The sequence below is a fragment of the Dufourea novaeangliae genome, unplaced genomic scaffold, assembly GCF_001272555.1.
Source record: "Dufourea novaeangliae isolate 0120121106 unplaced genomic scaffold, ASM127255v1 scaffold115, whole genome shotgun sequence".
Taxonomy (NCBI): domain Eukaryota; kingdom Metazoa; phylum Arthropoda; class Insecta; order Hymenoptera; family Halictidae; genus Dufourea; species Dufourea novaeangliae.
This window is the reverse complement of record NW_015373998.1, coordinates 1,406,520-1,431,518: the sequence shown is the minus strand read 5'-3', so window position 1 is coordinate 1,431,518 and position 24,999 is coordinate 1,406,520. Positions and strand designations below refer to the sequence as shown.

General features: G+C 34.2%; 1 protein-coding gene across 1 annotated transcript; it reads right to left on the bottom strand.

Annotated features, from left to right (window-relative positions):
• Window positions 1–24,999, bottom strand: LOC107188107 (glucose-6-phosphate 1-epimerase). Its single transcript, XM_015576353.1, has 6 exons — window positions 24,930–24,999; window positions 24,171–24,222; window positions 3,895–3,953; window positions 2,408–2,745; window positions 1,161–1,469; window positions 1–536 (listed from the first exon to the last, which is right to left on the bottom strand). Exons 1-6 carry the CDS (start codon window positions 24,997–24,999, stop codon window positions 528–530), a joined length of 837 nt encoding a protein of 278 aa, XP_015431839.1. The 3' UTR covers window positions 1–527.

The window sequence follows — 24,999 nt, the reverse complement described above, 5'->3', positions numbered from 1 at the left end:
TTTGCTCAGATCCGATGTTACCGAATACCATGAAGCTGTTCAAAGTTTAACGCATATAATTAACATACTCTGTACAGACTTCTTATGCTGCTGCGAAAACATCATTGATTTGACGCTTTTTGCCGTTGAGTATAAAACACGAATACTTACGTACTTTCTAATTCTTTTGTACGATTACAGATATTTGCGGTCCTTAGCACTGACGTACACTCGATATCAGAAACAGAAAGTGACGCTGTAACAATAACCGAGGTTAGAGTAAAGGTGTTTCGGTTTCGTTCGAGCTTCGGGGACGCGGTGATTCAGAGATTTAGGGAACATATAGTGCAAGTCTGAGCGATACAATGCGCATGAAGGTGCGACTGATGCGTCGTGGACGTTGGCGGAGGTGGCGGCGGCGGTGGAGGTGGTGGCATGTACAGCCACCCGGCACCGGTTCGCCAAACGGTACCTGGTGCAGAGGGGACCGGATGCAGCGGATTGGAATTATTTCCGGTGGTTACATGCGATGTCGGTCCACCCTCTACTCACATTACCTGAAAACAAATGAACCTGGTAAGTCTAACAACCAGACTGGTCTTTTAAAATTACGGGAAACATCAGGTCGAGTCATGTACAATTTCTGTCACAGAAAGTTGAAAATAGATAAAGAGTAATTGGATAACTATGACAATGAAAATATTTAACTCGTTGCACTCGATTGTTCCCTCTGAAGCTACAAAATGTATGTGGAATTAAAAAATTCCAAGGGCAAAGGGTTAAATAAATTAACAATGCTTAAGAATGTATAATATATTAAGATTAATTGTAAAGTGTTATTGCAACGATATAAATTTAAAAGAGCCAGAACGAATTTATTTATGACTCAAACTAATGTATTAGAGATAAATTGGTTCAATATTAGAACACATGTACATTATCGGTTATAAGTACTTGCCCTCTCATTGAAGAAATGTTTACTTGACTTTATTTTATATATTTCACTTTGGGAACTTATTATAATAAATGGTTCCAAATTTAGCTTGCTTTATGACCATTGGGGAAAACTAGTTTTCGCTTGAAAATTTATCACATGTTTTGGTCAAGCGAACCTTATATGGATGGGTAAGTACTTATGAGTGGTAATGTGTACGATCGAACGATCGAAGAGTGTGTTTCACCTGCAAGATCTGACTGGCTTCAAAAGCAGTCCCAGGTAGTAATATCACCGGGCTACTGACGTGTCCGCTTTCCACGCATATCATGTTTGGAAATTCATCGTCACCGAAATCGGGTATATCCCGGGCCTTCTCTTGCCAAGGATTCCACACCACCGTGTCTGGGAAATTGTACTTCTGCACTCGCATTTTCCTACCGGACACAACGTTGGTGATAATGTGTTCCGGTTGCGTGTTCTGGTAAATTCTGTCCGTCCATTCGCAGACTGTCACTACGTCGCGACCCTCTTGAAAGATTTGGTTGTCCCTCGTCTGTGAGGGAAACGAAGGATTCTGATATAAGAACAGCTTATGAATGAACATATAAACGGTGTTCATTAGTTAGAAAAAATATTCATGGTTGTGCAACACATGAGTAGATTTCTCATGAGTAGATCGCGAATGCCTATGTATTTATACAATAGTATTCCTTAATTTGCAAAACGCATTAAAATAAAGGTTACGGTGTAGTTTAATATTGTTTATTTGACACACATTTCGTTTAACTTCAAATGAAATATTATTTTGTTCTTATTAATATTAAATCTTTAGAGGAAGAGAATTAGAGCTTACAGTGAACATGAAATTCTTTCTTTGTTTGGTAAATCATTAACAAATAAGTAAAGTAAGTATCATTAACAGTCGTGAAAATAATAATCAAACTCTCGATTGAAAGAAAAAAGGCACCGGATTAAAAATATACAAATATTGTTGAAAATCGAATGTTGGTAATTTAACTTGGTCTGTGACCTACAGTTCCTAAACGAAATGGCGACAGCGAACGTGTTTATTATCCATCTTTTATTCTCAATGCCCAATTCAACGATACTTAATCTGTCAACCGGGGAAAACGACTTAACTTGTTATTCGTTCTTCACAACAATTCGTATAATTTTATGTAACGAATATCAAAGCAGAAACTCAATTATGCATCGTATAAGTAATTTATGAGAAATATTTTTCTGCAGCAATCGTCATCCCCGAAAAGTGTCTTCCATAATAAACGTTTAGATCTGTAGTACTCGAAAGTCAACGGATTAACCCTTTCGATACGTCGAAATATGCGAAACGTATCACACGATACCGCTGTACGAACTTGCATGCGTACATTCGACCAATACATGAGTACTGAGATTTGAAAAGTAACCCAAACGACGGATTAAATTTCTTGGAAAAATAAAACTGTAAAAGATCATGTGAATTGTGTGTACCTTGTCGATAAAAGTGCATCCGTGAAGGCCCGTGATCTGACACCTCCTAACGTCCGGCACTTTAAAGTAGGTGTGTAACAGCAAATTGAAGCTAAACGTGTGATCCTTGCTGGGATTGTACACGCCGATATTGAAATGCAGCTCCTTTTCTCGAAGGATTAGTCGGTACGTTAACCTAAAGGGGTAATTCCACATTGAGCGGGTGAATTCGCTATCCATTATAGAGAATATTGCCTCAACGTCACCGCTGGGTAACCGTTCGGGTGACTTTTCCACGTTCCAACGGATGATTCTTGCGAATCCGTGGGGCGGCCCGAATGTCCATGCTCCGAATTGCGCTGAGTTCAGGGGAAAAAATCACTGATTAGTAATATTTCGAACTTCCATGATTGTACGCTTACCGACATCAATTAAGGGACAAAACGATTAATCAGGGACTATGTAATATATCGAACTGAAATATAAATAACTTCTACCATGGACACTAAAATGTTACTGAATTATAATTAAATACAAATAATAATATAAATGTTGAAATTCGGTAACAATTATTTGGGCATGTGAAATTAATTAGTGTTAACATTATGAAGACCGATGACGCCACGGTGGCGTCATTTGAGGGCCTATTGTTAGTGGGCGATGACACGACACTAGCGTCATGCGAGTGCCTAGTGGTACTTTTCAGATATTCTAAGTTATTTAATTTTTTTTACATGTACAGCAAACATTATATTTTGTTAATTTTTGACAAAAACAACTGGCGACTGGTGAAAGTTATACGTAACACTAGCCGGTTGTCATAGCGTTAATTGTAATGTGTCTTAAACAGATATTTATTTGAAACGGGTTTACTGAATTTACTTATGACTCAATTTAATATATTATCTTCTATCACCTGCCTGTGGTAAAGGTTTCGATAAAATCTAAAAGATAAACACTATCTACTGTGAAAAACAATAAAAAGATATGAGAAATCGATATTCATGAATTATGTGTAAATATGAGTAACAGATATGATCGTAAAAAGTGTTTTGTTTCTTAATTTTTGTCGATAAGTATACGTATATGTAGGTAGAAAAAAAAGTCGAATTAAAAAGAAATTGGATATTCGCAGTAAAGTGAATCGTGTAAGTTTCTCTATAAATAAGAGATAGGTGCATATGAAACTATTGTTAGCAATGTTAACATAATGTTTGTCCACTTATAAAATGTTTATTAATATTTACAGAGTTTTTACGGTGGTCGAGATAAATGAAATTTTTTGTAATCGAAGTCATCTTGGTGAAATTGATACAATTAATGGTAAAATTTTCTCGATTAAACTTGCTCATTGAATACGGCAGGTTCATATGCATTGACCGAACAGATTCACAACAAAAATGATCAATGAACTAATTACAAGTTGCGTTAAGCATGCTAAACTATTGTCTTTAAATTCTTGACGAGATTATTGTAACAACCCGGTCTGTTTAGTATCGTATACTTACGGAAGACAAATGGTATGCCCCCTCTAATAGCTTTCTTTCCGTCGAACACAGCTTGCTTACTGAAACGCAGACAGGATTGATCGTTTAAATATAAGAGGAAACGGAATAAAATATTCTAATATTTAACACACAAAGTTTTCTTCGGTGGCTTTGATCACGTATAACGGTGATTCTACGTGACTCTAATAACTAGACTGCAGATTTTATGCGTCTGTAATCCATGTGATTTTGCAGAATACAAAGCAAAAACCTTAACGACGAGTTGATAAATTTATAATTTATTTTTGATAATAAAAAATTCGCAGTACAAATTCATTTTTGTTGAATCCTCGTTTTCATAAAAGAATCTAGAAAAGTTTGAAAATCAAAATGTAAATAAAAATTAAGCCTGGTAGTCTAGTATTGAATATAAAAATTGCACTAACATTTCATTGATTCTCGGACAGTCGTGCTTACGTCTATTTTGATCCAGATTTTCAAGGATTTCGCTGAACTATGAATAAAACGAACTATCAGAATTGAAATATAAATTCTTTCCAAGAAATCAGATCGTCCACTGACAGAAAAGTAACCGAGTAAAGATGAAGAATCGTTCTTTCTCCTGAATGTGCAAATGCTCCGGCGTCACTTTTGCATTTTCGCGAAGATTATTGTATCCAGAATTGTTCTCAGCTATTATGGCGTTCTTGGACACCATCTTTCGGAATTTATACTGCTGTTTGTAAGATTTTTGTGTCGTAAGATCACAAAGCATTTCTGTAACGGTCTGTAATTAAAAACTTTCTTAATTCTTTTATTTACATTTATTTTTTGTCTTTCGGCACCTAGTATTTTGCTTTTCTAATACTCTTTCTTCTCGTTCAATTGTTCTTATGTGCCTCATCATTCTTTCTTTGCATTTTCTCGTTTAGTTTCCTAATGCTTTTACGTTTCTTCTCTTTGTCTTGCTCTTTCTCATCTTTTTCAACATCTACTTCCCGTTTTCTTTTACTTTCCTCATGTATGTGCAAAGAGAAGTATACAGTCCGAGGGCGGATGCGCCGGTAACCATTAGTCAATGTTGTCAGGCGCTGCGAAGATGTCTCTCAGATCGAGTACCGGCATGAGACCATGTTTACGCGGACGCACGAAATTAAAATTGGCATTTAATCGTGTTATTGAAAATATGTCGGATTAAAGCTTTCACGATTTATCGGCCAAGAGCCATACGGCGATTTTGATAAAACTTTAATACCAAGTAATCGTTGAAAGATGTTTGAGACGTATTTTTTATCCCAAGAATGATATCGCCCAAATCTAGGGGTTGAAAACAGTCGTTACCCTTGCTTTGAAATGAGGGTTTTCAACTTCCTGATCATTAGACTGCGGAAGTTTATGCAAATTCACAATTTCAGATAGCAGTATGTCAATATTAACATGAAAAATAATTTCGAATTTTACACTAGACGCTTTGTTACGTTAACAATAACACACAAATACTATTCAACCTCGTTAAAATCTTCATTTTCGTAATGCATAAACATCCGCAGTCTACTAATCATTCACTTTTTTTATCGATTTACAAGCTCGATTCAATCCCGTTTAACGATTTTAACCCTTTGCCATACGATTTGTTGTACGACTTCATTCTTAAGAATTACTTTATCGTTAATATTTTCCCAGACACAAAAGGAATCCCATTCTAATGTCAAATGTTACATTTAATAATTAATACCAGCGAAACAGTATTTCACGACGAGTCAAAGAAAACTAATGATATATACGTCTACTAAATTCATTTTGAAATCGTTATCACGTGTCTGACTCGATGTTGTAAGGCAAGGGGATAAGGTCGTTGAAACGAAACACGCTGGGAAACGGTAATTTATCATGCAACAACCTGATACATACAATATGATCGAATATCAAGGACCTCGAGGATGCAACAAAGTGAAGTAACGCGATCGATTGAAATCGTAAGCGAATGGGGTTAATGATCCGGACCTTGAGACTCCCGAGACGTGTTCGTTATCAATGCGTCGCGCAGGATATCGTCGTATCCTTCGAGTCAACAATGTAATCTATTTTCCTGGATGCGTAAACTGTAGAAGGCGGAGGTAATCCCATCCGTTTGCACGATCTTTCGAGGCGAATGGAATATACGAAGCTGTGCGAGAGATAAAGAGAAAGACTGATGAGGAGCGAAGAAGGGAATAGGGAGGAAGAGGGACAGATGAGGAGCAAGGGTGGGAGAGACAGATGAAGAGAAAGAAAGAGCGAGAGAGAGGGATAAAGTCAGATGAGGAGGAAGGGAGGAAAGGGAAGAAGAGATGGAGCGATGTACCACCACGAAGTACAACGCGGTGGTAGGAACGCGGCTGACGCCAAGCAAAAACGATCGGCGCTGTCTGCCGTGCTTTTTGCGGGCATCACAGTTTCCAACCTCTCCTCCTGGTCGTTTCTAGCCGCTGTTATCCCCGGTTGCTACTGCTGCTCCGCTGCTACTCGTGAACGGCACCCAATTCCCAACGCGGTTACGCCTTGGTATGCTGCAGAATACCCTCTCTGCTGCGAGTAAATCAAGAAAATCTTGACGAAAAATTATAGGGAAGCCGGGTAATAAGTACTTGTCGCATATGGTATCGACAATAAACGATGGAAAGGAATATTTACGGGGGAAAGGGGTTGCAGCTCCGAAAATGTCCACCCTCCGATTTTCGCGAAACTTGGTAAAATCGTTTCAAATACTCCGAGATGAACGTATGTAAAAGGGTTTTTGACGGAATCGAAACTTAACTGAGATAACGGTAAAGTAGTGGGATGATTATGCATTGTCAGAACAGATATGTTAATATTATGATAAGACATAAAGCGTGTTTTGTATTGCATTGTGTGGGCGGGTTATATATACGATAATTGGTTTGGAATAGTTTTTGAAAAAATGATTGCAGTACCAAAAGAGGTTGTACGTTATGACTTCGGCTGCAAGGTAAGCGAGTCGTTCTACGTGCAACGACACTGTGTGTGTATAGTTTTTATTTCAGCGTTATCTCAGTTAATTGTCGATTGCAAAAATATTCTAGTTGGAAGACAGTTAGATTGATACGAAACATGTAAGAGTAACACCGTACCATAGTTGAAGTTTACAGCAAGTAGAACCAGTAAGTAATGGACAGACATGTTAGCCAGTCGGTGAATTTTTTAAGTCAACTTTTTCGAAAATGCAGTTTCATATGATAGATATCATTCTGTATTTTCTCGAGTAACTTTCGCCTGAAGAAACACCTAATTCCTGATTGTATGTACCATAATTTCAGATATACCATGCTCGAAATCGCTTCTATCGATTACTTCTTCCGAAGAGCAATAATTCTGTGTAATTTGATTAGATTCAGTTTAATTCTACAATCTCAATTGAGCTTTATATTTTGTGATCACTAGACTGCAGACGTTATGCATTTATACACGTCTCTTAACTTGTAGAAAGTAATAAAATAAATTCTTTAATAAAGTTCAATACTATCTATGTACTATTATTCGCGTAGTAATTCCCCTAGTAGAGAATCTAAATTTCTGGCAAATTTTAATTTTTACGAATTAGTGTTTAAAATAATGAATTCACATATACTTCTACCAGTCTAGTGATTACAGCATGAATCGCAGTAACCTTGTTATGTTCAAACGGGTATTCAGTTTCTACAAACTCAATAAATAACCCTAGTTTCCCTTTTATGAAAGCTGAAATATTTTACTTCGCATAGATTAAACGAGATAATAGTCTTACAAGGGAAGGAAAAACGAGTTCTGAATTTTTCCTATTGTGGTTATCTACTTTTGTTCAATCTGATTGCCTTTTCCGTCATTTTTTCTACACCTTCTGAATTTGCAACCGTCGCTTCATAAACACGACACTTTGCACCGTATATTTTACACGTTGCCTCTAGATCTTTAGAAATAACAACTTGCAAATTATCATCAATTGCACTGGGACGCCTTGTACGCGGTTCATCAGTCATCTGTCGTTTTAAGTTTTCTGAATCACTGTTATACTGTATGTTTGCTCACACAGAAATAGAATTTTATATAAATCTTTTAGACTGTTACACTAGCATTTTCGCCGATTCTGAATTAACTTAGAAATGGAGATTTTCAAGATCGTTTTTGCTCGAAAGATTGATATATTCTAAGATTTTTAAATTAGAACGATGAATTAATGCATTACGAAGTTGCAAAACATGTAGTTGCTATAATACAAAGTATATTTGACTATTAGTATTATGGATACTAGCATCTCGACTTTGTGAACACCGTTTATTCGAACATCGTTAACGAATCATATGATACACTGATTAAAGGAAAATTTTAAGTTCATAATTTTATATACGATATACGTATTAATCATATCGTATTCATTTACAAATATCATTGTCAAAAGACTAATTCTTCTGAAAGAAGTAATTCATTCTCTATGATCAATTCTTATTTATTGGTGAAAAATATGGTGAAGTGACAAGTATATTTACTGTTGCATACAGTTTACGTTGAAATCAAATTATATAATCCAGTAACGTATATATTGCTTTCTAATGAACTAATTCAGACCACTTATCTAGTTCTCAATTTACGTTTTATTAATAACGCATTATATAAAACCACATCTGGGCTCATAAAGTAGGTAGACTAGAACGTTGATTATCGGAAACGTCGACTATTAAAACTTTCCATTATTGGAACACAGAACGAATCACCAATGTTTATTGCAGTGAATTATGCAATGCTTTAATTCACAATACAATACTTCGAATTTGAGGATTTTCACTGTGATACTATTCCGGGGTGGTGAGAAATACGTAAGAATTATCCAGGATATAGAATTATGGATGCAGATAATATTCTTTCGTTTTTTTTTGTTGAAGAAAATACTGACATAGACGAAGAAATGACATAACAATAAAAATAAACTATGGGACACAATATAAGTTCCATATGAAAATAAGAAATAGAAGAAAAAGAAGAAAAAAAATAAGAAGAATATATCATTTTACATCTACATCTTTCGATCTCCTGGAGTAATTACCTGAAAAACCGTTTATCCGCATGGATCTGTCTTCGTACTAATTTATTAAGATAATACGCATTCTAATATAGATGTTATTATTCAAATACACGATGCAGAGAAGATGAAAGGTGTATAATATGTAGATTCTTTGTAGAATTGAAACTGGAACAGTCCGAACGGAATTATGTGAATTTCTAATGCTGCGCGTAATTATGTTAATAAGACGCTTTATCATCTATTGACAAGGACTGATCTCATAGGACCATAGGTGAACATGGTTAATATTAGACGCATACAAAGTAAAAATAAAAGCGATATACACTGCTGACTCATTCTAATTGATTGGTTACAAAAAACAAAAAGAGAATAGACTGGGAATCATGGTTTACGATCAAACTTGTAGTTAAAGCTCACAAAAAGCTGTTGTTGTTCATATGTTTACTGTCACAATATCTTTAATACCTTATCTTAAATTATCCATTAATTGCTTGAACAAATTTGAAAAACTATTTTTTATGTTGCGATACTTACGTGATTGTCATTGTTTCATCTTCTTATAATAACTAAATAGATCACATTAACAAAATCTAATCACTAAGCTATGAATGTATATGAAGATTTAGATACTTTGATTATTTTGTAACAACGAGAATGTAAATGAAATTTATATTTTTCATTGAGGTTTTCTTTTAGTTGAAAATGATATATATAATCTATGCAACCTTTATCGAAGTTTTTCTTTTGTGGTACTTGATACGTTCACGTGCACCATATGCATAAAATTTGCAACCTTTTTGTAAAATAATTCGGAATTACCTTTTGTATAGATATATCATCGTAATGGTTTGTACGTTAATCACGTCGGCACAGATAAATGCAAAACAAATATTCGAAATGAAGATCTAAAAAACGCGCAAATAAAAACTGCTCCTTTACAAATTTTAAAATAATACGGGCTGATTAAAAATACCTTTTGTTCTTGCCTTTTTAATTAAGTTGAACCCTAAATATTTGTCAGACCACGTTACTTTATGTATATTCCACCTCGCCATTAATTAATGAACTTATTTATTTAATAGTTCAACTGATTAGTCACGCGATTTTTTCAAAACAAGTAAAATTTCGTTAATCGAGTAAATAATATAAATCTTGTTACTACTAATTAAAGTTTACTGCTTACATTTCGGAAATAAAAATAGCATTATTAATAGATTGCGAATTTTATACACACCTTTTGTAAAATGTAGTAAATTATAATCTTTTATAGTGTTTAACAATTCTTTAATGTAATATTTAATACAATAAAACTATTAATGAAAAGTAAATTTCTATACGGTTTATCTTTCTGGAACGTGTGGTTATTAGTAAGCCTGTTGGCAACAGCTTGGATGTCAGATTATGAAAAATAATTTGAAAATTATAAAGCTTTTTTAAAGACCAGTATTGTGATGTGAGTAAAGTGAAGTGAGTAGAAAGCCGAGAAATGTTTTAACGTAGAAGCTCTCAAGAGTTCACAGCTTGGAAAATGCTAATGGGGCAATTTTACGCGTAGATTAATATGAAATTTTGTTTAAAATCTTATACTATAAAGTCCATGTATTTTATAATTAATTATTTTATAATTATTAATTACAAAAATCTATATGCATAAATTAAAGTAGTAATTTTTCACGTGTTATTTGGAATTTTTATTCTGATCTATTTCTAAAATAGAATTATTCAGTATAACGATTGGGCAAGTTTTCGAAATATCTCTGTCGTCTCTATTTCAAGATGACGAAAAGAGTAACTCAGGAAATATAATTTTCTCATTAGTAATTGTATATAAATATTTGATGTTGCATTTCTCACAATGATTTTCATATTCGATTGTGCCTTCAAGATGGTTTGTTCAGAAAAAGGACACCCGGTGTACATCGACGTTCCCTACCTCAAGGATGCCTTGCAGTATAGTTTTTGCGTTACTCCTAGTTGGAGCGGCTACGACAGTCAACTACTAAATGATGTCCATTGTACGGTAAATTTACCGAGAGAATTAACAATATTTAAGATCCAGTTTTAATTAAATTTTCTGATCAAAATACTCTATCGTTCCTAGAATTAACGGATATAAGTACGTAAATAGAAAATATTAGAGATAAATGTATTTATTATTATTACCATCGTTCCGGCAAGTAATTTAATAGTGACGCGGTGTTAAATGAAATGTTACGAAAAAATATTTTTCTATAATAACATTTATAATAAATCGTCGGCAATTCCCGTTTCGTACGTTCCTGTACCAAACGATCTATCTAACATCATTATCTAATGTTCACATTTTCAAGGTAAAATTTCCACGAGCAGAGTTGTATAATTATACCATATGCTTCTCTGAATAGTACCTAATGGAAATAGGTATATCGTAATAAAGAATATCTCTGCAATTAAACAGAAGACTTAATATCAAAAGAGAAAAAGATTTAAAATTTAATTGAATCTACAGTAATTTTAATAGGCATCGCACATAACAACTTATAATTAAATAAAAACTTAAAAACAAATTCTCACAGAAAGTTTAAAATTTATTTGGATCCAGTTTGATTTAAACCGGATATGCATATATACTGATCAAAAGAGGCTAATGTTTACAGTTCATGAAAACGTTAAACATTATTTTCCAACGATTTGATCAAACTTATGAAATTAGTAGGTACATAAACCATATATGAAGCTTCATGAACTGTAAGAAAACTCGTCCCTCATATTATTAACCAAGAAAAACCGTACTTGTAACTACAAGAAATTTCACTCGAGAACTTTTATAATTATTCTAAAACAGTAACTATTAGATTTCCTAATAAAAAGTCCACTATATTATTTACTAACCAGGTAACACAGTTTCAATTCAAAACACCTACCCCTCTTCTCGTTTCAAAATGGCGGAGGGTGTCGTTGACCGAAGCGCAAGAATATCATGGAAACACCGCAAACTTTCGATTTCTTTAAAGGTGAACATTAAATCTCTTAAAAGCAAAATATCTGATTACTTATCAGTACACCTAAGAACATCGGTAAAACAGTAAACCCCAATAAGATCCTCATTACTTATTACACCTAATCCTTAATTCCTTAAACAATGAGCATTAAATTTCATAAAAGGAAAATAGGAGATTACTTATTGATATAGCCAAGAGTATCAGTAAAAACTGTGAAACCTCAAGTAAGATCCTCATTCCCTATTACACCTAATCCTTAATTCCTTAATAAATGTGTATTAAATCTGACAAAAGGAATTGTGGACTATTTATCGATATATCTAACGGTAAAACAATAATTCCTTCAGTAAGATCCTCGTTCCCTATTCGATATGATAAGGACACCCGTTGTACGTCGAAGTACAAGCTTCAAGTTTCGACGAACCCGGGTAGTTTTTGCGTTTCCCTCTTTTCAATAACAAAAGTGGCTACAACAGCGATAGCTGTGTGGTAGAAGCAGCAGCAGCAGCAATAGGCAGCGTTAGGAGAGGATGCAAGGATCGGTAGCGCGCTCTCCTCCCGAACTTCTCCTAGCCAATGCTTCCTGGCTCGGTGGAACTTTGTTTAACTAAGGCGGGCAAGAAGCAAACCTATTTATACTAGGTCGGACACGTTTACACTGGGGGTGCCTGCGCGCCGTGGCCACTTCTACTCATCTGGAGTTGCCCTTACTCCGAAACGTTCGTGCGAGAACTCCCGGGGAAGCACGCTTCAAACAGCTGCTGATAAACGGAAACGTACTATGCAAAAACAGGAAATCGTATTGCCGCACGAAATTTTCCGACGTCATCGCGTCCATAAATCTAAGAACACGTCACTAGATGGATGAACAAACTTGCTTCGAGAATGATAAAATGACAGAAGGTTCATTGTTACCGCGGCTTCTTCAAGTATGGTGGATTATTGATTCCTATGCACAGTTCACTGATGATTTATTCGAGTAAAAAACACGAGGGGTGTAAAAGAATTTTATCCAAATACTCGTAAACTATGTTATATACTATGTCAATAAAACCACCCTAGAATTTAAAATTATTATGTATTGTAGTTAAGATAAGAATGAACTATGTATGCTATGTCTGAAATCCTATTGAGAAATAATGTTTCTCCAGAACAAGATAGATTCTATTCCCTAGACATTAAAAAGTGGTTCGTTTTTATTTTAACCATAATATATAAGGATTGGAAATTTTACGGTGGTTTTATACTTATGCCACACAGTGTATTAATCCTTGTACACTGTTCGGGTCAATTTGACCCAAAACCACAGTACTGTTTTTAATTAAATTATTTGTTATAGACACTTGAAAATTAATTGGATATTTTACATATATTACAATCTACTGATAGGTAGATAATTGGACCACAAACTCTTATACAAAGGTGAGTTGTTATAAGTTAATTTTAAGAAACTGGAAACGAACAGAAATCTATTTACTTAATTTAATATTCTACTATTTTCTAAATAAAACTGAATTCCAGACAATTGTATATATTATAAATAGAGTGCGGATTTTATGCATTTATAGCCTATAGGGCTTTGTGAAATACAATACAAAATTAAACTTTCATCGGATTCAACGAAGTCTCTATTTTAATCTAAACCCAATAAGATATTTAAGAGGGAAAATAAATTTCTACGATTGCTCCTGTCGTTATAAATTATTTTAGAAACTTTTATTTTGCATAAGAATCCGCAGTCTAGTAATTGTATTGCCTCGATTCGATTTGGTTCAAAGACTAGTAATGCACCAATTTCTTGAACAGTGCAGGAGGGTTACATTATGTCTTGCTAATTACATACGAACTTGTGAATGTTCTTTTAGTCACCTATCACAAAAGTCTTTACATGCTTTAGAGACAACGTGCAGACATGTTTGAGATATGTGAAACACCAAGTTATGTATATAAAGGAATCATGTAATGGGTTTATTGCGAGATCGCGATAACGAGCGATTTAGCGGCATTCTGTGGACACACGCCGGTGCATAATCAGCCGGCCTAAGTGGACGAGTGGGCCGTGAACGAGCGAATTCTTTGAGAATGATAGTGCTACGTTTCTCGTCGTCCCGGTTGCCGGGATTTCAAATCTTGTCGCGACAACTGTCCGGTCATATGAATTTTGCTAAATGACAATTAATTAACTGTTACTGGCACGGTCACGTATAAATCAGGTTAATAAGATGCACTGGAAATGACCTAGGTAGGGGAGAGTGGGATAATTACGAACACCTAAACAAAAACACAAACAGAACGAAAGCTGAGTGAGAAAGGAATTTGTTTATTACTTATAATCATACTTAAACTATTCATCTAGAAACTATAATATTTAATTTTGGAAAAATTATAATAAAAATCAACTTTTTGGGCAGAAAAAACAAAATCCTTCGTGCTTGTGATTACCCGATTGCCGTGGGGTAATCACGAATAGAGTGATAATAAAAACTAATTAACATATAAGTTGCAGAGAAAATCTCTGGATGTGCTTTCACCATTGCTGCATTTTTCATGTGTCTATAAGTTACATTTGTAACACATGATCCAGTCTTCAGTTGCCCCCACCCAATTTGTTCGCGAATACCCCACGACATCAAAAAATAAAAAAGAAATTATCTTAGAGGTTAAAATCAAACAGACAACATGTTGGTCATAAAATGTTTAACATGTGCTTATTTCAACTTGAATAAATCCGAAATTGTATCATTAATGCAATAGTAACTACATGCAATTGAAAATGGACAAAATGTTACTTGAAAAACGATGAAAATAATTAATTTCATTTATTTTGAACGGCGTGCGCGGCGTCTGTTTATTTCTTTCTTCCCAGCACTGGATACAAGCTAAACTGTCAGCTAGTGGAGGGAGAAGATCAGTTTTCCTTTTCTAACACACCGTAACCATTGCATTCGGAATTACCCTGCGTTCGTGTTTACCCCACTCTCCCCTAGTTGTTCATAAGTTTGGACCACCTTTCGGCCTTTAAGATCCTTCTGTTTGGTGGAATTTTTACGATATGATTGAAATCTTCACCACAAGCCATACTGCGAGATTAAAACACCAGACTAGTTAAGGAGAGTTTAAATATTAAGTACAGCGGGAAGAGATGGTAGTTATAGTGTTTCACCTTTTTTTTTTAAATTTTTACGAAAAGGATTTGAATCGCTGATTTTCGAGTGTCACTTGTCATCATTAGGGACACAATTTAGGGATTCAGCAAAAATAGGGGGACGATTTTGAACGCAAAGAATAAAACACACTATCTGAAGACTATAAGAGAGGACTCTAGGATGTATGCACCCGAAAGAGATGACGAGTTACAGAGTCGTGCGCAAAAGAGGGTGGTGCACACCCCCGAAGACTACTAGAGGAAGATATCATTGGGGAAGGGATATCTCAGGTATGTTCAAGTCTAAATTTTTGGAGCTCTATTCTATTCGATTTATCACTACTCCTAACAATGCCGAGTGCTGTCGTGATGCATCTAATATGGACGTCTACCGCAGAAACTAATGTGTCGTTGATTTATCTATTTTGTGATAATGGTGCAAGAAGATGAAATTGAACTGCGTAGGAGCTTTTACACTATAGATATATTTCGTGTACCTGAAAAAGAGGAGCTAAATGTATGGAAGACGAAAAGGTAAGTTGTGACAACGGATATTTGAGGACGATTGGCAGTACAGGTTGATCAATCGTGAGATTCAGATGCTCCCGAATGTAGGATCTTGATCGTAGTGAAGAGATTATACTCGAGTTTACAACATTATCGAAGAATAACTTCTGCCTACTAGGTCTACTAGACATTGTTTAGTATCTGCTAAAACCTAATGGTAACAGTTTTGTGAAAATATAATGAGAAAATAAGAAAATTTTTATGCTAGATTAACAGCTTAGACATCGATATTCTCTCTTCTAGTTCATTCTCACAATTAGTGTAATCGCTCGTTTTCCTTCTCTATGTTCGCGCACGACTGATTGTGACCTGAATTTGATAATTATAGACTACGGATGTTTATATGAATTCATACATTTATTGGTTTATTTATGAAGACAGGAATGAAATAAAAGGTTAGTTTCTCCGATAATGATTCTATTAAGTGAAAAAAGAAGTAAGGTCTGTGTCAAACTGTCATTAATGAGATCTTTCGATTACATTTTTCAATTACTTTTCATTTGCTGGTGTATTTAACTAATGATTTTTGCATTTTATTACATCATAATACTTGTATTAGCATAAATTATATTGCATTCTCTCTTGACGCCTCAGAATGTTCTTCAGATTAATTTTCTCCATCTTTAAGACTGTCTATGTAGGTCTTTATGATTAAAATAATTACCTATTTAACATATTAAATATTATGAGAGTTTTTACTTATGCGTTGTTACTGACTTGCATCTAATATAAACGTATAACATATAAATAAACATCCTTGGTTTAATAGGGATAAAATGATTACCTATCACTCTTAGAAAATATCGCACGGTCTAGTAAATATAACGTGCATAACTGGAAAATCTATTCCTACTTTTTGAATATAAATATTCATACAAAAATATAATATAACACTTTTATCTAATGATCAAAATTGATTAATTATGTAATAAATCTCCAATGTTAGTACAAATTCTCATTTTCATACCCTACTTCACACAAACTAGATTAAAACAAAAATATCATTATACTATTTAAGATATTATTTAATTTAGAAAATAAGTAAAAATATTAACTCGTTTCATTAACTTTTCCGTTCTCTACTATTTTACATACATATTTGCATACGCAACAAATTCATGAAATTCGCAGTCTACTCGTTAATGTATTTATTTACACAAAATAAATGATATTTCCCGGGACAGCTATGTGTACGTATACGATTAAGCTTTCTTTCATTATGCAGTACGTGTATGAAACGTGAGAAAGATTGAAGTCTCGTGAAAATCAGTACGAGGTGTGTATTTACATATTAAAGTTGAAGGTGCACACGAAGCAACATTATCGCCAGTGTAACGTATCGGAATGAGCGATCGCATGAGTTTCTAGCACGGAGTTTGAACCTGTGTAGAATGCAGATTTTATTGGTGAGAATATTGACACCTCCATTGTAATGCAGAATGTACGAGACTAACCTTCGTGTAAAATAAGCGCGATACATTGTGAGGTAGCTAAATTAAAACACGTGGTTGTTGGACAGCAAATATTCCATTTCCTAAGAGTGACACAACTAAGAAATCGTTCATTTTTAGATATCTGCAAAAATTAACTCTTAAAAGCAAGTTATTGTTTATCTGAAAGTGCGTCACTTTTGAATTATATATTTTAACAAGAACAATGTCACAAATCAAAAGGATGCAGCTTTAACCCTTTTTTTTAAATTGTAAGCAGTATATAAATATTAAACACCCAAAAATCGCAAAGACTATTAGCTACATCGTAAAAGAGATCTATTTCTTTTATTGCTGAATAATTGAATAATTAATAATTTTCTACCACAGCAAATATCAAACCCATTTCCAGAAAAATTACTTTTGTTAGTTGTGTCACTCTTTTAGGAAATCGACAAAATGTTTTTGTAGATTTACATATTTACAAAAATTTAGAGAAAGGAAAAGAACGTTATAGATAAATAAAATTATGCAGTATTATGCATAAGAAAGTTATAGGAAAATTTAGAGATATCTGAAGTTTCCTTATCGGGCGAACATAAAAAGCTAGACTCGTAATTATGGTGGGATAAAGTACATCTACAATTCTGGTTTTACTTAAAATTACATCACGCGATACATTTAACCCAGACTATCATCAACACTTTCAACAATGATCACTAATATCTCTCAACTTGTCAATCTACTCCTATTTGAGTCTTACATTTAAGTGTATTTGTTTAACGAGGAAATACCTGCTTTTCTAAGTTACAGAGTGATTCAAAACTGTTGGCCAATGGTTGTACCCATATTTCGTTGATTTTGTTTTATCATATTGTATACAGAATGTCCCGTAACTGGTGGCACAATCAGAAAGGTGGTGATTCTACGGGAGAAAATAAGTTAAATATAGGAAAAATGTATTAAAAAAACTGAACATATTTTAACCGAGCACGTGGTGTATGTACGATACACGAATATCTTAACATTTGACTTGTGTTGCGCGTGTAATGGAACTTTGTCACACAGAGATTGCCATTTTGTGTATTCGTGAATTTATTTCAAGCCAAGATTATTTGCTCGAGTTTCACTCCACCCGGTATAATACCGCGGTGGGTTATAGGCTCGGCCATAGACTAATGATCCCCAGGGCCTGCGGTTTTTGTCGGCATTCTACAACATTCCCATTCAACTGGATTCTGTTCTGAAGGCTCCACGGCATTATTTTCCGTCTACAGAGTACTGTGAGCCACACATTGCTCGCATTTCAAAATACAAGTATCATATCCGCCACACTGGGCTCTCCGAAATAGTGGGTTCACTTCATTTTCTGCATCTCGTAGTGTTCATGATTGAAAGCAGCGTTGGGCACGATTTTAATCGAACGAAAACACACAGCACGTGCAAGTGTTTCGCTCTGATATTGAAACAGTTTGAATGTGTTTATTTATTCTAAAAGAAATTGCGTATTATGTTTACAACCGAAACACTCGTGTTTATACAATGTAAAATGAGCGATTAGTTTTGTACTTTTTATTTAGTACTTCGAAAACTCTTTATCCAGGTAATGAATTTATCAAACTCTGATTAAAAGTACTCATTCTTGGTCTGTAGAATTACATAAAGATATACAGGAAATGATATCTACTACCTACAGAATTAATGTTTGTATCAAGTAATTGTAGAATGAATTATTAGTAAGTCTTTAAGAAGTGTTACTTTGCAGTTGGCGATGAGTGCAGGTGTATTTTACAAATAACTAGTGTATTCAATGACGAATTATAATAAAAATTACTTTTAATAATTTAATTACTTTAGTTATCTTTAAAAAGAAAAATTCTGGTTTTTATGCTATTTCTAACTTTCTCTGTCATATTAGTTTCTGTTTTCAATTAGTGAACTGACAAAAATTTGTATTATCTTTTTAAATGCAGAAGACAAATATTCATTACATGTTTAGCCAAATTTTCCAAATTTATAAGTTTATGCATTCATAACAAACTTAGTCGCATGAATGATCCCGTTGTCTCTACTTCGCTGATGTAGAGCGATCCTAAGATTTCTACGAGTGATGGAGGACTACAGAGCGTTGTGGGGCTCCTCCCAAATACAAATTTTACAGTTTCAATTTTATCTTTATGAAATTACTTCTAACGCATTGACGAGGTTTTCCTCGTTAAAATAAGACCAAGAATGATTTCATTCCGATAATTCTTAATAATATCTAACTCGAATTACTGTATATCTGTCGTATATTTTGTACCAAAAGTCAGAATCTGTTGAACGTGTTAGGAAAAAAACAGATGTTTCTCGTCTTACGGTTTGACCATCGCAGAAAGCACTCATATGGTGTTTTCGTCTAAGTTTTATGTCAAATTTATGTCGATAAAGAAGATAACAGTGTTCGTTAGTATAACAAACACAGATGTGTATTTCCCATAGAAAATTCTTTTTATATGAGAGAGGAAATACATATTTAATAACGTAGGAAAACCACACATTATCTTATAGAAGTTGAACTCGATTTTAATGGTCTCATGTTTTCGCTCGGTTCCTGCTTTCCGATTCACAGATGTTAAACGTAGACGAAAACACCATGTGAGTGCTTCCTGCGATGGTCAAATCGTAAGACGAGAAACATCTGCTTTTTCCTGTGGTCCCAACACAATCAGCAGATTCTGACTTTTAGAATTTGAAACGCAGTGATATGAACGCAGTCCAAAATGATAAAAGCATATTTACATCGATAAAAATAATTAAAATTTATGGAAGACAGTATTTATTATTTCAACAAATTTAAATTAATTTGTAATCAGGAAGAAGCTTTCTATAAATGCATAAAAACTATCTAACATCTAACTTGGGGTTAGATATTGTCCTTCCATAATCAAATACATTTGCATGAAACCCACTGTTGTATCTTAAGAAGCTAAACAATTTCCAAATAAATGGTCTTCAAATAATCAAGATTCTACTGTACTTCATAGTATTTTTCTAACACATCAAATTAGATATAAAAGAATTATACCGTAATATTATAAATCATGTTACATTTCACGTAAGTACATTGGTGATAAAAATTACTTTACAAATACTAAAAGTATATAAATCACTATATGTTTCTTGGCTATATCTATAATATTTACAAACATGTGTACCGTTTCATTAATTGCTTGCAAAACTAATACTCCTTGTAAAATTGATTACAATTTCTAATCTTAAACGATTAAAAAATTCCATTCACTTTCGCTACTGACTACTGTCTGTACTCGCTTCTAACGATACATTTATAATCGTTCACAACGCAAAAGTATCGAGTTGTCGGGATTCGAATAGTTGATGATCAACCACGATTAGTAAATTAAGTAACATATTAATTGTTTGTTATGCTGGTAAAAAATTGTACCGTTGCTGCACTTCTTCATCTCTTTCGAGTACTGAATTTTTATTGTTATTGTTTAACTGTTCTACGGAAGTGAAAAATATGGTATCAAAGTAATAGTGTCGAATACTTTCCCAATATGAATTTAAATTAGGTCATGACAAAGTTAACTGAATTAAATTATGAACAAAAGATTACTTTCCTGTTATCGGTAGCTTCTTCAAAGAAACGAAAAGGATTTCCTAATCGAAAATCGGTACTTACAGGTGTTAAGGATTCATACAATCTAAAAATACCAATTTTTATAAGAACGAGGATGTGTCAGATAATATCCTGTTTGAAGAAAATTATAAATAGATGCATATTTCAATGGAACACAAATTGTTTTTTTAAAAATATGCGTTTCCACACCGATCTATAGAAACGGCTTTTTTATGTGGTACAACCTAATACTAACTCATCTAACTTATTAAATGCCAATTAGAAATACACCCGAAACTACAAAAGACCGACAATCGCAGGAATACGCGCGACGATGACCAATGGCCGGTTTCGCTGGACTTACGCGTCTCCTTGTCCAGAGATCTATATTACGTCGGACATACCGACGTATGTATCTTTTACGGTCGTTTCTACGGAAATTAGAGTAAATTACAGACACTCCTCGTTGCCTGTATTCCTCGCGAAGGTTGTCTCCGCCAGTCCCAGATTTCACGGTATCGATTGTTATTTCTCATTGAATTTCCCCGAAAGTTTCGTTATCCTCGCGATGGATAACTGCCGAACCATACGACAGCGACCACGTTCGGGGAAATATACACTCGCTGTGTGTGTGTATCCGGACGACAGAGAGGTGAAAGAGACAGACAGATGGTCCCGACAGCGCCTTTAAGTGTCGGAAGAACCGATGACTGGCAACTGGCGAGGGGCCCTGAACCTCGTGTAAAAGGTATGTACTGGTCCAGAGCGCCCTTGCCCGTTCGCTCCGTCAGTTTTTTCATCGTCTGCTCCCGTGGCTGCCGCTTTTAAAACGATCGTCACGGGCACCGCGCTTTTACGCGACGACTCTTTCTCGTGCAGGTGCGCGGCGCTTGTCTTACACTCGTTGCGGCCGGCGTCTTTCTTCGTTAGCTCTTATTACTCGGGACGAATAGTATCGGGCACAATACGCGTGTACCAATGAACACACCGAGGGGATATATACTTTCTGTTTTATCCGTTGTGTCTCCGAGGCAGAACTGCGCGTTTCGGAGACAGGACGATATACAGGGTGTTTCATTCGTTTGGACCGCTTGGAATCGTCTACAGTCTACGAGAAGTCTATCCGTATAATAACGTATGATTTTATTGCGGTATGAAATATTTCCTCTCTCACGTAAAGGGAAGAATTTTTTACGTCAAATTTATCGACATAAATTTGATGTAAATACTTGAAGAAATTATTTAAGCATTGGAAAATTTGTAGAGATATTTACTAGATATAATAGTAGTAATAGTGTTTGTTAAACATAGACGAAAACACCGTATGAGTGTTTGTAGAATGTGTCGAATTGTGTGTTTGTAAAATGCGGCTGGTAATTAAATCACGTGATTTCAAAGTATTCTATTCGACCGTTGTATACTATTTAATTGTTTGGTTATAAAAGGTTAAAATTAATATTGAATTATTGGGATTTATTAGCTTGCGTGTAGATGATAACACGGATAAGTTGTTCCTGTCGAATTCATCTATGTGGATTTTTCACGTGAACAATTAGGGGACGTTAATGTTTTATTTTTTGTCAAATTGACCTCGAACAGTGTACATGAGTGGATTCAAGTAGATTCGTTATATCAGTAGATATTAAAATGTTACTTTGAAAGTTCTAATGCAGCTCGTTAAATCGATGACTATTTAATAGTGTCGTCTACTGATGAGTGGACATAAAACTCAAATTCAGTAATAATAATATATTCATCGTTAATAGACTGCGAGTTTTATACACTTACAGCGTGCACGATTATCTGAAAAGAAGTGTAACAAAATGTATAATAAAATTTAATGAGTTTTTTATGCTGTTTAAAATTTTCTTTGATTCCAGTTTCTGTAAATTAGTCATTAAAAATTTCTATTTACGCAAACAATCCGCAGCGTAACCATTATTATCGTATTGTATAGTTTTAATATTATACGTGATCAACGAGTACCATAATACTGTTCTCCAAATTTAATATCTGTCTTTAAGAAAACCAGAAACATGCGACGCCCTGGTGTTTGTCATTGTTCTTCAGCATCGTGCGCCATCTTTATCAAGTAAGGGTAGGGAAATATTTTTGATGCGATAATATAATTTAAATTCAATATATGTTTTGTATCTTCAGGAAACACTTAAAGTTTTATCGTAAATATCGCGTGATTATTTTCTGCCACATATTTTGATACTTCAACAAGCTTCATATCGACCGGAGTAAATCGAAAAAGAGCTGGAGACGATAAACCTGACGGACAAATTGAATGAGGCGGCAGTTTTCAATTATATTGTTTCACTTTCACCGATACTTTTTTCGCAATTTTATCGTTCAAAACAGATTCCTTTGGCTAGCGTTTACGATTTCTTCCTAAATACGTTGTAACAATTGCTCTGTGGATGCTTATGTAAGCTTATACCTACTTTCACATATTAAATAAAACAATGGAACTAAATAGAAATTTATTTCCTTTCTTACTTGGTTTAAAGTAAAATTAAAGTATTCTAATACAATATTATACTGTATCTATACCACTCACATTTATCATAAATGCACAAAATCCGCAGTATAAAAAATAATCTCCACCGGTTTACTAGTTATTCACAAACAACTGGTCAAATAATTATTTTAAAATTAAATCAGACATAAATTATGTAATGTACATTTGTTTATTTATATAATGGAAGATATTTACTTATGAAATGATGTTTTAATGCACAAAAAAATGTATTACTGAAATACAATGTAGCGTAATTTTCTATAGTTGAATTTGTAATGACTTCAATTATTTTAATTTTACTTATACTTAAGTAACTGAACTAAAACAGGCACATACTCATGTTGTAAAATCATAATTTTAAAGAAACCACACAGTTACATGCTATGGGAAATGATTTAAATTTATAATAAAATTATTAAATTATCGCAAAATTAATGGTAAAAAGTCTTTTTCGCGGAAGTATATTTTCGTATGTTAAGTATACTTGAAGTCTGCAAGTAAACATTAATTCGTATGATATACATCCAAATTACGAATTTTTATACTTCCAAAATATCTTGTATATAATTTTTATTTATACAATATTTAGTATGTATTTTGAACATCTGAAGCTGTGGTAAAAGAGATAATTTTATATTACTGTTCGATATTTTATTTACCGCTTTCAATTCCAAAAATGTTAATTTAACTTGAATGTCTAATATATTAAAAATTATTCGTATAATATGGAAAAAATAACAATGTAATAGTTTATGTATTACGCTGTTTTATAATAATCAAATTAATTCAATGTCAACAGTATATCATTTAAATTTGCTATATATTCTAATTTATACACTCGGTATACGTGACAGCTTTAATACGTATATTATCCTCGTAATATAATATTAGTTATGTAATCACAGTCCGGCGACTACATTCATCATGCAATCACCGAGTAAGATGACGGAATGAAAAATATAAACTTACCTTACGAACAGTTGTTCTTGATTATTCACTCGCCAGGATACCACCGTGGCACCTAAAAAAAAAACATAAAAAAATTTTATGAGAATCTCAGACCAGTTTCTCCTATTACTCTTATTACATCTATTTGTGGAAATGACAGTGAACATTTTATTAAACAGTAATTCACACGCGATTTAACTCCACCGCCGCGCACGCTTTTCACGTAACTGTCATTCATATATAGATAAGAATTTTTTTTAAATCAGTGGCCTGTTTACAACAATAATATCCCTGTCGACTGAATGTCCAAAACTATTAGAAAATATATTAATTGGAGAAAGTACACGAAGAAAAGTACCGGAAACAACACATCATAGTATATGTCAAAATTCAAGCTTGAATCTATCTATATCTGTACATATAAACCAGCAAGTGCACATAGAACAGCACAAAAACTAGAGGTTAGGCTCTCGGGTAAAGGCGCGCACACACTTTGTCTTCCTCAATAAAATGTAGAAACGCGAATCAGATCTGGGAGCGGCACTTTGTCAATGCATTACACTATATTCATTTGTAGCCAGTTGCCAATCTACCACTTTTTCTGTAACTTTTTTTCCAACGATAACTGATGGGGAATACAGCCTTTTGGTATAAAAACAATTCACGCAAAATATACTACGCCAGTGCGTTGTCGCGTGGCAGTTCAAGGAACTGATGAGAAAATTTGACGGTGAACTCGCAGATCTGGTCGCTTCCAATAATCTGTTCGCGCGCACACACCGTGTAAATTAATCGTGCAGGTGGTATTGTTGCCCCTGTCGAGCACGACAACGCTGGTAGCCGCTGCCAT

Coding starts and splice junctions, on each gene's coding strand:
- LOC107188107 (XM_015576353.1), bottom strand. CDS start 24,999: ATGGCAGCGGCTACCAGCGTTGTCGTGCTCGACAGGGGCAACAATACC. Junction 24,223..24,929: donor CTGCACGATTAATTTACACG/GTGTGTGCGCGC, acceptor TTTTTTTTTTAG/GTGCCACGGTGGTATCCTGG. Junction 2,746..3,894: donor GGGCATACCATTTGTCTTCC/GTAAGTATACGA, acceptor CCCTGAACTCAG/CGCAATTCGGAGCATGGACA.